The sequence below is a fragment of the Mirounga angustirostris genome, unplaced genomic scaffold, assembly GCF_029215605.1.
Source record: "Mirounga angustirostris isolate CCGP_5_RB_7025 unplaced genomic scaffold, mMirAng1.0.hap1 SCAF_1, whole genome shotgun sequence".
Taxonomy (NCBI): domain Eukaryota; kingdom Metazoa; phylum Chordata; class Mammalia; order Carnivora; family Phocidae; genus Mirounga; species Mirounga angustirostris.
In genome coordinates, this window is record NW_026991709.1 from 66332112 (window position 1) to 66346468 (window position 14357).

At 39.3% G+C, this 14357-nt stretch overlaps 1 protein-coding gene across 1 annotated transcript in view; it reads left to right on the plus strand.

Moving 5' to 3' along the window:
- The first annotated feature begins 351 nt into the window (after positions 1–351).
- CASR (calcium sensing receptor) overlaps positions 352–14357 on the plus strand; it is a 29874-nt gene continuing 15868 nt past the window's right edge. Inside the window, exons 1-3 of the mRNA XM_045863650.3 lie at positions 352–771; positions 3040–3346; positions 6664–7548. Coding sequence (XP_045719606.1) covers positions 587–771; positions 3040–3346; positions 6664–7548 — 1377 coding nt within the window. The 5' untranslated portion in view covers positions 352–586. The remainder of the gene's footprint in view (positions 772–3039; positions 3347–6663; positions 7549–14357) is intronic.

Below are 14357 nucleotides of genomic sequence, written 5' to 3' on the forward strand. Positions count from 1 at the left end.
TACAATAATGCAAGGAACTGCTTCTACTAAGAAAATTCTATGCATTATTCACGCAGAAGAATGAATGAATTAAAATCCAGCAACATCAGTGGAGGCCTTAGCTTATCAATGACCTCTTTAAAATGTGGCCTCACAACTGAACACAGTCCTTCTCCAATATGGGAAAGTAAAGTTTTCTGTATCTTACACTAAGTGCTATAAAAATGAGACTCTAAGTCATGCCTTCCCCTCCTGCTACCCCTCAGCCTCTCTAAATGGAAATTCTAAGCCATGTCAGTTGCAGTCATCATAATGAGATGGGATTTAGGCTTAGCTGAATTCATTTTGTCTCTCTTTTCTTTTAGAAAGCATCACAGACACTCTTTACATGATGTGGCTTCTAAAGACTCAAGGACCACCCATCTTACTAGTCTGCAATGGCAAAGGCAGAAATGGATATTCAAACCCCACAGCCTCTGTTCTGTTATTAATCACTCTGTAGACATGTTCCCCCAGTACAGAGAGTGAACCGCACCAAGGGGGAAAGTTCCAGGGGCCCCCAAACCACCAACACTCTTGTCTCTCCCCCTGGAGAAAAAGCAGAACTATGGCGTTTAATAGATGTTGTTTGATCTTCTTGGCAATTACCTGGTGCACTTCTGCCTATGGGCCTGACCAACGAGCCCAGAAGAAAGGGGACATTATCCTCGGGGGGCTCTTTCCTATTCATTTTGGAGTAGCAGCCAAAGATCAAGATCTAAAGTCAAGGCCGGAATCTGTGGAATGTATCAGGTAAGGAAAGGAGCCATGTGCAAGAGTCTCTTCTCTTCTGGTCGTTGTAGAAAAACTGTACCAAACCCAAAGTAATTTTTTCAAACTTGGCTCTCTCTTTTCAAAAATGGTGATTAGTAGTCATGCTGAAATTATTCCACCACCAGCCCTTTTTAAAAGAAATTTTTCAAATAGTAAAATGTCAAAAATGTTGAGTAAAAAAAATCCATGGCCTGTTGGGGGTATGTGTCCAGTCACTTGGTAACTGAATTGTCATTGTTCATCTGGCAGCAGTGTTGCTGAATGAAAGACTAAGTACCCAGAAGGAAATTTATTATAGGTCTTGCAAACCTAAGTAGTAAAATCTCCCATTTACCTTAAGTGCCCTAGGTATTAAGGTCAGTAATACCTGAGTGTTGGTTGCCTCACTCTCACTATTTTTAAAAAAGGATTTTAAAGTTGAAAGAAACCTCAGTGGTTGGCATGATCCAGGCATCTTCAAAATGCAGCCCACAGGATTGTGGAAGTCCTTCTTATAGAAGGCTGAAATCCTGCTGCTTAACACAGATACGCCTAACACCAGTGAAGAAAACACAGAATCTATCTAAGTGTCTCACTGAACTCTCTCTTCAGCCATTGGAAGACAGCTAACACGTCCCACTGAATCACTTCTTTTCCAGGCCTGAGTCAAGGTTTTCTGAACAATTACTTCATGACATGATTTCTAGACCCCTCACCATTCTCATCGCCCTCCATCTAATGCTCCCTAATTTATCATGACTATGATACGGCATCTAGAATTAGGCACAATTCCTTCAAAGAAGATCTGACTTCTGCAGAGTAGAATGGACTGTATATCACCTCCCATCACCAGGATATTGGAGACCATGACTGCACCCCAAGTTTTTACCCAATTTCCAAGAGAAAATACCACTTTCTCTCTAAGACTTGCAATGTTCAGAAGGGATCCAGCATTTTTTTCCTGCTCTTCCTGATTGCTGTAAAATGAAAATGAAAACTACAATTGTACCAACAAAACTGACTTCTGTTCATGTTTCTAATGAAAGCTGAAAAATTAGATAACATTTTCACATTTTTCTCATGAATACAGAAAAACTAAGTACAGAATTTCAATTATGCTGATTATATCCCTCATATAACCCATGTGGACAAATATCCTTTTGTTGTGCTCTACTGGACAGAGTTGTGCGTGTGCTACGTATATATGTAAGATCAAGCAAGAAGCCCTGAAATACACTATATTTTAAATTATATTAAAGAAAGACAGCAAAAGCAGTATAAGTGTTTTATGTAAAGAAATATTCTATAATCTCTCTTAACTTTGCAGGTTTAAAACAAATAGCTAAACAAACAAAAAAAGATGGAAACATAAAGAAAATGACTAGGAGAAAATGTCACATTAAAGTTAGGAACCTAAACAATGCAGTGGAGTATAGCAAACTGTATTCCTTACCTCCTGTCATTGAGTCACTGTAACCTACCAGGTGGAGAGGTAACCTGCAGAGTTATTCCATTTCTTCCTTTGGGCACTAATGCACTGATTCAGCCACTTATCTAGCCCTCACACTTATCTAGCCTAATTCTGGGAGACTGAAAACTATGTCACTGACCCTACTTCTCTTTGTTAAATTTGCTCAATATTTATTTAAAATAATGTTCTTTGAAAAGCAATACATGCTCATTTTTTAAAACAGAATACATAAAGCAAAAGCTCACAATTTTAAAACGCATTGCTCCCCCATCCAGAAATAACCACTGTTTGTAAACAGCCCTCCTATATATGTTTGTTAATTTACGAAGATGAGGCCCATCATTTCCCTTTCCCCTTTGACCTCCAGTAATGTCATAATCTAAATTTGTGACTCGGCCAACCTGAAGTTATTTTTAGGCTCCCACCTACTAAAATTCTAATCTTACTTATATTTTCCCTAATCCTTTCTTTTAATCTCTGTATTATTTTTAATACTTCACATCAGCAACTTCAAACTCTTTGCTGGATGAAGCAGATACAAATTATTCATTCTATTACTAATAACAATCTTTGCTATCATCACTCCCTCTGTGTAAGGCACCATTCTGAAAATTTTGCATAATTATCTCATTTCACAGCCACCATATGAGGTAGGCACTGTCCCCATTTGACAGAGAGAGACACATCATGAAACCAGAGTAACAGAACCATGATTCAAACCCAGCTTTGCCCAGTCCCTACTCTCAAGCGATTGACCAGAAAGCCTCCCATTTTCTTCCATTTCTTCTTTCTTCCAGGTACAATTTCCGTGGGTTTCGTTGGTTACAAGCAATGATATTTGCCATCGAGGAAATCAACAGCAGCCCAGCCCTTCTTCCCAACATGACACTGGGATACAGAATATTTGACACTTGCAACACCGTTTCTAAAGCCTTGGAGGCCACCCTGAGTTTTGTGGCACAGAATAAAATTGATTCTCTGAACCTTGACGAGTTCTGCAACTGCTCAGAGCATATCCCCTCTACCATCGCTGTGGTGGGAGCAACTGGCTCAGGCATCTCCACAGCAGTGGCAAACCTGCTGGGCCTCTTCTACATCCCCCAGGTACATGTGCCTTCTTAGATGGGGCAGCAGTGTAAGCAGGGATCAGGACTCAAAGGGCTGTTGTGCCCACTGTCCATACAGCTTGCTATTTTCCTACCTCTGGCTTTACATTAGCACAGAAGACCTTTCAATTAGTCGGGGCACTGTACCATGACCATTTGGGATTTCTGAGACCCCAACACCAACCATGTCAACTAAACCTTCAAGACTCTTCCAAAATTCTTTTAAACATACCATGTACAAAACTTTGTCTTTTTTATCAAAGTGTTCAGTTATTTATTTTTCATCCCCTTCCTTTGGTAAATGCCATTCTTCTGCCTTTACTAAAAGAAATGAGACCATGTGATGTAAATCCCACCTTTCAAACTCAAAATATCTGTCCCTAATCCTATTCCCTTAAAAGTCTACCTCTCTACCTTCTGGCTGAGAGTTTAGCTCAGGGGGAAGCAGAGTATACTTTCTCACAGAACAAGAACTTAATCATTGTCTTGCACATTCTAGAAATGGAAAATACTCTATTTCATTCAACAAATACTTATAGACCATATATGAATAAATAGTGTCCACTTTGCAGGAACTCAACCTCGGTGAGGAGATGTCTGTATTTTCAAATTCTAGAAAACAGTTCACTAAAACAAGTGCTATCATAAACATTTATTCAAGTTTGCATATTTCCCCCCGTGAAGTAAACCTTTTTGCATGTTAATATTCATAGATTTATGACATCATTTTATAATAGTGAAAAATTGGAAACAACCTAAATGTCCACGGATGGGACAATCAGCTCAATTGTGAACGTCCTTTATAACAATTTTAAAATTCAATTATAAATGATAATTGATTTATCATTTTTGATGTTTAATATTTAAAATTTGTAAGAGTACCTTTCATAAATTCACATTTATATGTTGGGAGTCTCCATTTCTTTGGTGATAGACATTATCATTTTATATACATATGGCAACTAAAAAAAGTCTTGTCATCATTTCCCGAATCCTTACTTCAGGGAATTAAAGGTGTTTCCCATGGGGAAGCCCTGACTCTATAACTTTTTCGCAAAATGATCTAACAATGCCCTTATCAGTAAATGTGCTGGGCAATATGCAAATACACACCTTATAATTTTGGCATATTGTACAGAATTCTTTTTAAATACACAGTTAAAGTGAGTTGTTGTAGCCAATAGGCATAAGATGTAATTGCCACCAAGTAAAGAACCCAAAGTAAAGGTTTTAATTCTTTGTGGTTTGGATGAAAGATGAGGTTGAGCTAAATTTGAATTATAAAAGTGAAGACTATAATAATTCTCAGTCAAAACAATGTCACGTGTATCTACAGCAGTGGTTCTCTGCTGTGACTGCATGTTGGAATCATACAGGGAGCTTTAAAAATACCGATGCTTGGGTTTCACACCCCAGAGATCTGGGTTTAATTGATATGAGATGCAGCCTGGGTGGCAGGAGTTTTGGAAAGCTCCTGAGGTAATCCTAATTTGCAGCAGAGTTGGGAGTCACTGTTTTCTTGGGTGGGGGCAGAGGCCCAGAGGTATTTCTTATGCCACTCATGCCACCAAGTGGATGGAATAAGCAGACCAGCTAGAACAGTTGTGGTTAGAAGTTCTCTGAATCATTCATGAAATTCTCCGCTCTCACAATAAAAAAAGTTTTGTGTGCTTTTGAGGGTTTTTTGTTTTGTTCTGTTCTGTTTTGTTTTTTGGTGGGGAGAACAGGTAATGAAGTAGTACTTATCCCCATTTTTATGGTTTCTTTTTAAAAACTGGACAAATATTATAAATGCATTTTAAGAGAAACATATCCATAGTAGATATATTTATTTGTAATGTTAATCCTTTTAAAGTGCTTTTCAGCCCACTTTTCAAAAGAAGTAAGCAATAATTGATGAATTTACAAAACGTCTGAGTAGGTTTTTCATTTGCAAACATCTGATTCAGAAGCCTGCTGTTTGGGTCTGCAAGTAGAGCTCTGAAAAACAATAACATCTCAACAAATTAGTTAATCTAACTACCTACACCTCATGAACTCTCATAACAGCAAGAAGGGGCTTATTCTGATAAAAGAAAAAATTGTCAATTTCATATTATGACTTCCAAAATCAAAGCTCTTATCAGAAAAATCATGCCCCCTTAGCAAAGTTGGCCCTGGTGGGTTTTTTTGTTTTGTTTTGTTTTGTTTTGTTTTGTTTTTTAGAGGCGGTGGAGAGGGGAGGGTAGAGGGAGAGGGTGAGAGAGAATCTTAAGCAGGTTCCATGGCCAGCATGGAGCCCGATGCAGGGCAAGATCTCACAACCTTGAGATCATGACCTGAGCCAAAATCAAGCGTCACACATTCAACTGAGCCCACCCAGGTGCCCTGGTCCTGAACTTTCATACACCAATGTCTTTCATATTTTTGATGTAGAAACTATTCATTGGTAAGAAGGAATATATTGGAAAATTCAGGGAGGGCACATGATGTGATGAGCACTGGGTGTTATATGCAACTAATGAATCATTGAACACTACGTCAAAAACTAATGGTGCTATATGTTGGCTAATTGAATTTAAATTTTAAAAAAAGATCTAAAAAAGGAAAATTCATTTTAAAACATTGAACATAGAAAACTATTTCAACTGGTGAGAAATATTAAAAGGACATTCCCCCCAATTTTTCAACTTGGTTTCCTTTAAAATCTCTGTAGAAAACTGGAGAACAAGAGATATTAAACACTCTGGCATTACCAAGAGAGGGAACAACTGGAAACTGGGAGAGAGAAATTAGGCAGAATAGGAAAGAGGACCCTTGGGGCTCCTCTGAAGAGCCTTGGGTTTATAACCCACAGGGAACCTCATTCCTTCCAGAAGTAAGTCATGGACAAAGTGTTCGTCATAGTGAAGGGGAAGCTAAAACGTTTAGGTCAGAACCCGGACCTAACAGGAAAAAGATGTGTACATGGATATATTATAACCAATGAGGCAGCACAGAGGAAGTTAGGAGCGACTATGGAACAGTGTATAAAGACTCTCCTTGAAAGTATAAGTAGATTCCATTATTGTTGGGTTGACTTTATGGCCAGACCCATTTCTGAAGGTAGCATTGTGAAGAATCACCCACTGGGAATTATGGTGCTCCCTAAATGACAGATGCTTGAGTGCTCACACCCACCCTGGAGATAACAGATTCTGGCTGTCTTCACCTTTTCATCCCAACTGCCATGAACAGCATGTTTGATAAGTTAAATTCATGAATGCTCAAAAAACCACCCCGCACAGCCTCCCTCAGTGGTACCTCACTCACTCATTCATCCTGTGTTCTTTCCAGGTCAGCTATGCCTCCTCCAGCAGACTCCTCAGCAACAAGAATCAGTTCAAGTCATTCCTCCGTACCATCCCCAATGATGAACACCAGGCCACCGCCATGGCAGACATTATTGAGTATTTCCGCTGGAACTGGGTGGGCACAATTGCAGCTGATGATGACTACGGACGGCCAGGGATTGAGAAGTTTCGTGAGGAAGCAGAGGAGAGGGACATCTGCATTGACTTCAGTGAACTCATCTCCCAGTATTCTGATGAGGAAGAGATCCAGCAAGTGGTGGAGGTGATCCAGAATTCCACAGCCAAAGTCATTGTTGTTTTCTCCAGTGGCCCAGACCTCGAACCCCTCATCAAGGAGATCGTCCGGCGCAATATCACAGGGAGGATCTGGCTGGCCAGTGAGGCTTGGGCCAGTTCTTCCTTGATTGCTATGCCCGAGTACTTCCATGTGGTTGGAGGCACCATTGGATTCGCTCTGAAGGCTGGGCAGATCCCAGGTTTCCGGGAATTCCTGCAGAAAGTCCATCCCAGGAAGTCTATCCACAATGGTTTTGCCAAGGAGTTTTGGGAAGAAACATTTAACTGCCACCTCCAAGAAGGTGCTAAAGGGCCTTTGTCCATGGACACTTTCCTGAGAGGTCACGAAGAAGGTGGTGGCAGGATAAGCAACAGCTCCACTGCCTTCCGACCTCTTTGTACAGGGGATGAGAACATCAGCAGCGTGGAGACCCCTTATATGGATTATACACACTTACGAATTTCCTACAATGTCTACTTAGCGGTCTATTCCATTGCTCATGCCCTGCAAGATATATACACATGCTTACCTGGAAGAGGGCTCTTCACCAACGGTTCCTGTGCAGATATCAAGAAGGTTGAGGCTTGGCAGGTACATCCTTCACTTAGATAGCAGTTCACTTGTATTTTGGCAGAGTTGGGCGGATTCAGGCAAGACAGATAAAGTGGTACCTCAAAAAGGCAGTATCTAAATGACATTGCTATACATAACTTTGGATTCAAATTGCCTTTTCAAACATCTGAGCAACTGACTTCTGCAAAATTAATAGTCATTTAATTTGATTATCTGTTTAAAGCCTTGGATCTTTAGCCCAGTGGTTCAGAATACCTAGAGTATAGCCCCTAAAAGCTTTTAAATATCCTGGAACAGATTTAATACTGTGTGGAGTATTTTTACAATGCTTAAATTACAGATATTGTTCCCTTATAACAAGTATTTGTTGAGTACCTATTATATTCCATGCACTAAGGGGCATAAAACTAGTGTTATTGTGTTTAGCCACTATTACCATAATATTATTTACAATATAATGTGCTGGACCACCCAGTAAGCCAACTAAGCTTAAGACACTAGCAAATCAAGGGCATAGGGGAAAAAAAAAAAAAACTCTTCTTAAAAAGATTTGATATTGGATATTTCAAAAAGAAATACTGAAGTAGTTATCATAGAAAATGATTAGATGAAGGTGGAACTCCTACCCTCATTTTATGGTTTAGTCTTATTTTGTATTTTTGATTTGAATTACACATAAAAGAGACATCATAATCTTTTTCATTTCATAGAACTTCTGAAGATAAAAGTCTGCCTGACTTAAATCCTACATAGCTGCCCATGTCTTGCATACCATGATTTTTCAACCAAACCTTGTTTGACACTCCCTTTGTATTTTCCTCAGTTCTAGACTGACCTATCAGAGAGTGCATGATCGTTAGGGAGAGGGGAAGGGCACATTCCTGAACATGAGTTGAATGACCCAGCCTCCAGCTTCAGCTCCAGCTTCCCCATATACTAGCTACATCACCCCTGGCAAGCCACTGCTTTGAGCAGTCTCTTCATCTGTAAAATGGCCCTAATATCTAGCCTACTTTTTCACCCAAGGTTCTTTTGAAGATGAAATGTGATGACATATGTGAAAGCAATTTATAAATTTTCAAGCTTTAAATAGATGGTGATTATTATAGTAGTATTTCAATATGCCTCTAATTAAGCTATCAGTTAGGTTAAAAAATGGTAACTACAACAACTGTGTATGTAGAAACCAACTACCACAGACCCTTGGGAAAAGATACCAAGAAACAAAGAACGTACAACCTATGTCAGTCATTTTAGAGACTCTCATGGGATCAGAAGTGACTGCCTAGGGTGGTACAATGAGCCAGGACCACAAGTACTTCTTAACCCTTCTTGTGTAGAGAAAATCTCATTCAGATGTCATTGTTGGCTGAAGCTTCTCATCTCTATGAGGTACTTAAAGTTTCTTTCCTTGCACTGCACCACCCCCTTCCTGCACCCTAGCAAAAAACAAAGCGGGGGGGGGGGAGTTCCAATGATAGTCAAAAACAAAAAAGACTTCAGGAGCCATAATGATAAAGAGTGGTTTTAAGAGGGAGGAATAAAAGGACAATATTTTAGTAAATACTGTTGTCTTTCCTCCCTTTCCTTCCATGTCCCCTGAAAGGAAGACTCCAGCTCTTGAAAAGCCTACAGGATGAGGGTGAGGTTGAAGGGGAAAGAGGCTTCCAGTACATAATTTGACAGTTCTGTTCTTCAGTGGCTCCTCTCCAAACACGGAAGTAAGATCCAGATGGTCAAGACCAAAGCTTGGGCATATGTGAAAAAAGCTGTAAGAAGGAGGCTATAGTCAAGACTGGGACTTTTAGTTCCATACAGTGGAAAACCCAAACCAAATTGGCATAAGCAGAAGAAACTCATATTATTAGCAGCTCATAATATTGAAAATTGGAGAAGTATTCCAGATACAAGTAGATGCTTTCATCTCCATCTCTGTTCTTTATTCCTCATGGTTAGTAGTTTTCAGCCTCTATAGTAGCTTCAGGCTCATAAAATCTTTACTGTTAGGCTCTTACTTCCCATGATCTCCTGTAAAAGTCCCAGAAACCACATTGATTGACCAGTCCAGGATCACATATCCATCCCTGAAGCTAGGAGTGGAATCCTTTTAAACTATATAGACTGAGAGTAAGAAGAGGAGTGGATCCCCAAAGGGAAATCAGGATGCTGTTACCAAAAGGAGGAAAAAAGAGAGGCAAAGCAGGCAAAATTAAGATCCAACACAGACACCTCAGCTGACAGGTTAAGTATAGGTTAAGATGTGCCATCCTGGCTCACACAAAGTCTGGCACAAGTCCTCCAGGAGAGGAGACAGATAGGAAAATAGGGTCACAGCTCTAGGGAGGAATAATATGTAGTCATTGGCCAAAACGTCCTGTGTACTTGCTGTAAGTCTCCTTTAAGCCTTGTCTCTATCTATCAGGAGATGGACCGACAATTATTCACTCTCATTATGAAGACCTACGTGGAAACCTATCACCTTACATTATATATAATCTAATCCAAAGATCTCAGCCTGGAATTCCACCCCCATCTCTCTCAATTCTCCTTTAAGCCAACCTGCCTAACACCTCCCCCACAAAAGCATCTATGAGATTTTGGCATAGTATTTTTGCTTAGATCATATCCCACACCTGAAAGGCCATCAATTTTTGTTTCCTGTATCCACTGTCTACCACAAAGTTTTAACTCTTTCTCAAAACTGACTTTCTCCTAGAAGTCTTTGCAAGTCATACTCCCACACACACTTTTTATGGCCACTCTTTCTTCCTCATTTTTGCCATTTACATACTCAACTTAAGCTTCTGTAACTCTTCAGTTGACTGAAATAGGTTCCTATTAATTAAACTTCTGGTTAAATTAGGTCAATCACAAGTTTTTTCTTTTGTTGACCTTTGCTCCCCCTAAAATTTGTCCATCAATTCATATGCCTTAAAGTATCACTAACAGATAATTTATGAGCACACAACACACAATTCCCTCCTGACCTCCTCAGAGAACCCAAGTCCTTCTCACTGCTCCTTAGCTCTCTCTTCACTCTGACTCCTCCACTGTACTGTTCAGCACTATTCCAGAACATTTGACACCTGCGTATGTGTAGAATAAGTGAAAGAAAGAATCGAAATCTAGTTGATTTGGCCTGACAACTAGAGTCCTTGCAGGAAAGTGTTCAACCCAACAACCCATCCTTGAATCAATCACTCTGGTCCAAGTACTCTAGACTCTGATTAGATAAGCCTGTGTCACATGCCCAACAATCAAATTTGTATGGAACCTCATGTAAGGAAGTGTGGAACCACCTTCTTCCTTCTCTCAGGATGATTGTACATAAGGCATGCTTCCTACTTTCCCCTACCTTATACCAACCACTCACTAGTCAAAAAATGGTATGCATAATGACAGAACCATGGTGGTAACAGAAGTCAGATGGAATTGATCTTTCCAGGAATTGCTAGTACTGTTGGGATTTGGAGAGAGGGGTGAATTGGGGTGAAAACCAGAAGAGATGGAGGGTAGATAAGGAAATATGGTTGAGGTTAGAGAAGGGAATTAGTCCTGGATCTTCCCAACACTCTTAGTACAAGAAGTGGGCAAGAAATAATAGTCTCCTTACCTGTGTAAACCATCCCTCATTCACCCCTGTGTGGATGGGGTGCTTTGTACATCCCATCACATTTTCCCTCTGTGCTATGATGCCATGTGTAAGAGTTGGAAATCCTAGACAACAGTGGGGGGTTTCTAGTCTCTTCTAATCTTTGGTTTATTTCAATTAAACATTAGAGTATGTGCCAAGAGGTGGTTCCCATTTACGCTTATAATGAGCAACAGTTTGACTTTAAAATCCTTTGGAGAAAATACCCTAAAAGGCCACAAGATGGAAATAGTACCACATAAAACACAGTATGTGACCATCTCAATGTGTGCACGTTGTAAGTACCTGTCCCTCTTTTACTACATCTTTCGCAGTATTTAGTTTTCTTCATGAGCTAGTTTCTGTCTGTATATTATCTTTTATGTTTAAGTCTTTCCATTATCCATTTTCCTTTCTCTTCCCCTTCATTTATTCTTATTTTTCTCACATTTCTCCCCAAGTAAAATAGTTTAGAGGCATATTATACTGGATTGTAATTTCAAGTAAGATTTTATATTTTCTTTTTTTAACAGAACTATTAGTGCCTTCTTTTAAAATTCCAAAAGAAGAGTGTTCTCTCTGGGGAAAATATTTAAACTATTTTGTAATGTATGTTGTTCTTTTGTGGGTCAATGATTATCAATTTAAAGATTCCCTATCATTGCTTTTAAGGGTGAAACAGTTTCCATCCCAACCTTCCCTGCTATGCAAGGTATTAATGTAGAAAATTAAGTGTTCAAAGGCAAAACTTGAAAGTCAACATGCCAAAAGAAACATTAAAAATATCTAGAAAGATGACTTAAAGATATGACTTAGAAAACAAATAATTGATTATTAATGGACAAGGTATAAATTTTGACTAGAAAAATTCAATACTCATGATTTTATTTATATACCTGCTGTGAGGGTGAAACAGAACAATACTATACAGGTTAGGATTTGAAGTAAGGATGAAAACAAATGATATCATCTGAGATGGGCCTTGAAGGATGGACAGACAAGATTTTTGGAAAAGGTCTATTCCTTGGAGAAAATGTCAAATGCAAAGGCAAATACACAACAATGTAGGTAAACCCCCAAAACATCATGCTGAGCGAAAAAATCCAGACTTAAAAAAAAAAAAAGTCATACTCTTTTATTACTACACTTATATGATATCCTTTCTCTAATGATAGAAAGAAAACAGATCCACTTAGTCTAATGGTGGAAAGAAAACAGATCCACAGTAGCCTAGGGTTCCAAGTCGGGGTGGGGACTAACTTGGAAGGGACATCTGGGAACCTTTTGGGATGATAGTAGTGGTGGTTACACAGGCATATTTTCCAAAAGTCAGAACTATCCTCTTAAAATAGGCATATTTTACCCTATGTAAACTATACTTCAATATAGTTGATTAAAAATATAGAACAATGAAAATTCCCTGGAATGGGAAAGTTCAGGCCATGCATGGAGATAGATGTTGTTCAGTATGGACCAGTTTTCCGATTAAGGCCTCTTGTGTTGCCACAAGCATTATACCATGTCTCCATGATCCCATTTTAAAAATAAGCCCATAATCTCAACCTAAATATTACACTAGTTAACCTGTTGTAACTAGCAATAGACAATGTAATAGGTAGACGTCTAGTCTGACTCCTACACCTGAGTAGATAGTATATAGTGTAATGGTTGACAGCTTGGACCCTAGAGCCAAACTAACTAGATCTAAATCCCAATTGCTACTTAACAGCTGTATGACCTTGGGCAGTCACTTAATGGGCCTGTGCCTCACCTTCCTAACCTGAAAAGTGGAGATAATGAAATGTATAAATTCATTATAAGGATGACATTAGTTAATATGTATAAAGTGCTTAGGATACTGTCTATACATAATAAGTGCTCAATAAATATTAGTCTTGAGTATTATTCTTTTGTAGGTGAGGAAAGAAACTTTTTAAAAAAATCTCTTTTGGCATTTTTGATTGTCTTCTCACCCAAAGAAGCCAAAATGATTTGCCCAAAGTCATATATCTAGCCAGTATGAAAGCCCACATCTGCCCCAGGCAGTCTGTTCTCCTGATAACACCAAGATTACTGTTAAGAGAACCAGTACCCAACTGTCCCTCTGGGCATATGCTTTCTAGCTCCTAAGCGGCTGCTGGGTCAGCCAATGGTTTCACAGTGAAGAAAGTGGTCTCTACCTTCAACCTGGGTGATCACCTGAGGAAACCAACCGTCCTGAAACTGATTCATATATAGACACAAAGACAAAGTACAGTGTGCAAATAAGAGTGGACACAACTGACCAAATTAGAGTATACCAAACATCCCTCCGTCCATCTTGAATATAATTGTTATCTCTTGTCACTAAAAGTGCCTGTTTGGCCCATATTAGGCACTTAATAAATACTTGTTGAATGAAAAAAGAAAGAGAGAGAATGGGACAATCATAAATACTGAGAGAAGGCAGGGGTTAAGTGGGTAACAACAAAACAGTACAGAGACATAGGCACAGATAAAAGAGAAGGTGAGTGCTCTGAAAGAAGTCAGCAGAAAACGCTCGTGTAAAAAAGACCCACAGTAATTCTGACTTCAGGGGTGCTCAGTCAGTTAAGCATCTGCCTTCAGCTCAGGTCATGATCCCAGGTCCTGGGATTGAGTGCCATGTCGGGCTCTCTGCTCAGTGGGGAGCCTGCTTCTCCTTCTCCCTCTGCCTACCATTCTGCCTACTTGTGCTCTCTCTCTCTGTCAAATAAATAATAAAATCTTTAAAAAAAATTCTGACTTCATAAATTTGGGCTGAAACTTACCTCCTCATTATCAATGAGATAAATGATGGGGAAAATACCACTTCAATAAGTATTTTAAGAGTATTAAAAAAGAGCGTAAATAGGATTATTGAGACATGAAGATACGGAAACCATTAAATTTTATTCTTATTTTTAATTGACACAGGCTTCCTAAGAATCTGATCAGGAACAATTTTTAGCCTAATTTGTACCAATGAATATTCCTAAAAGGAGGAAAGAAGCTTTTTAAAAAAATCTCTTTTGGCATTTTTGGTTGTCTCTCTATTAAGGGACTGTCAGCCCTACATTCAGGTGTTGGCTGCTCCCCTCGCCTTCTGGCATACTCTGTCATCAGTCTTACATGGAACAGCTGTTTGCGGGACTGACCCTTGTCTTCAGGACACTCCCAGCTGTTACACCAACATTAC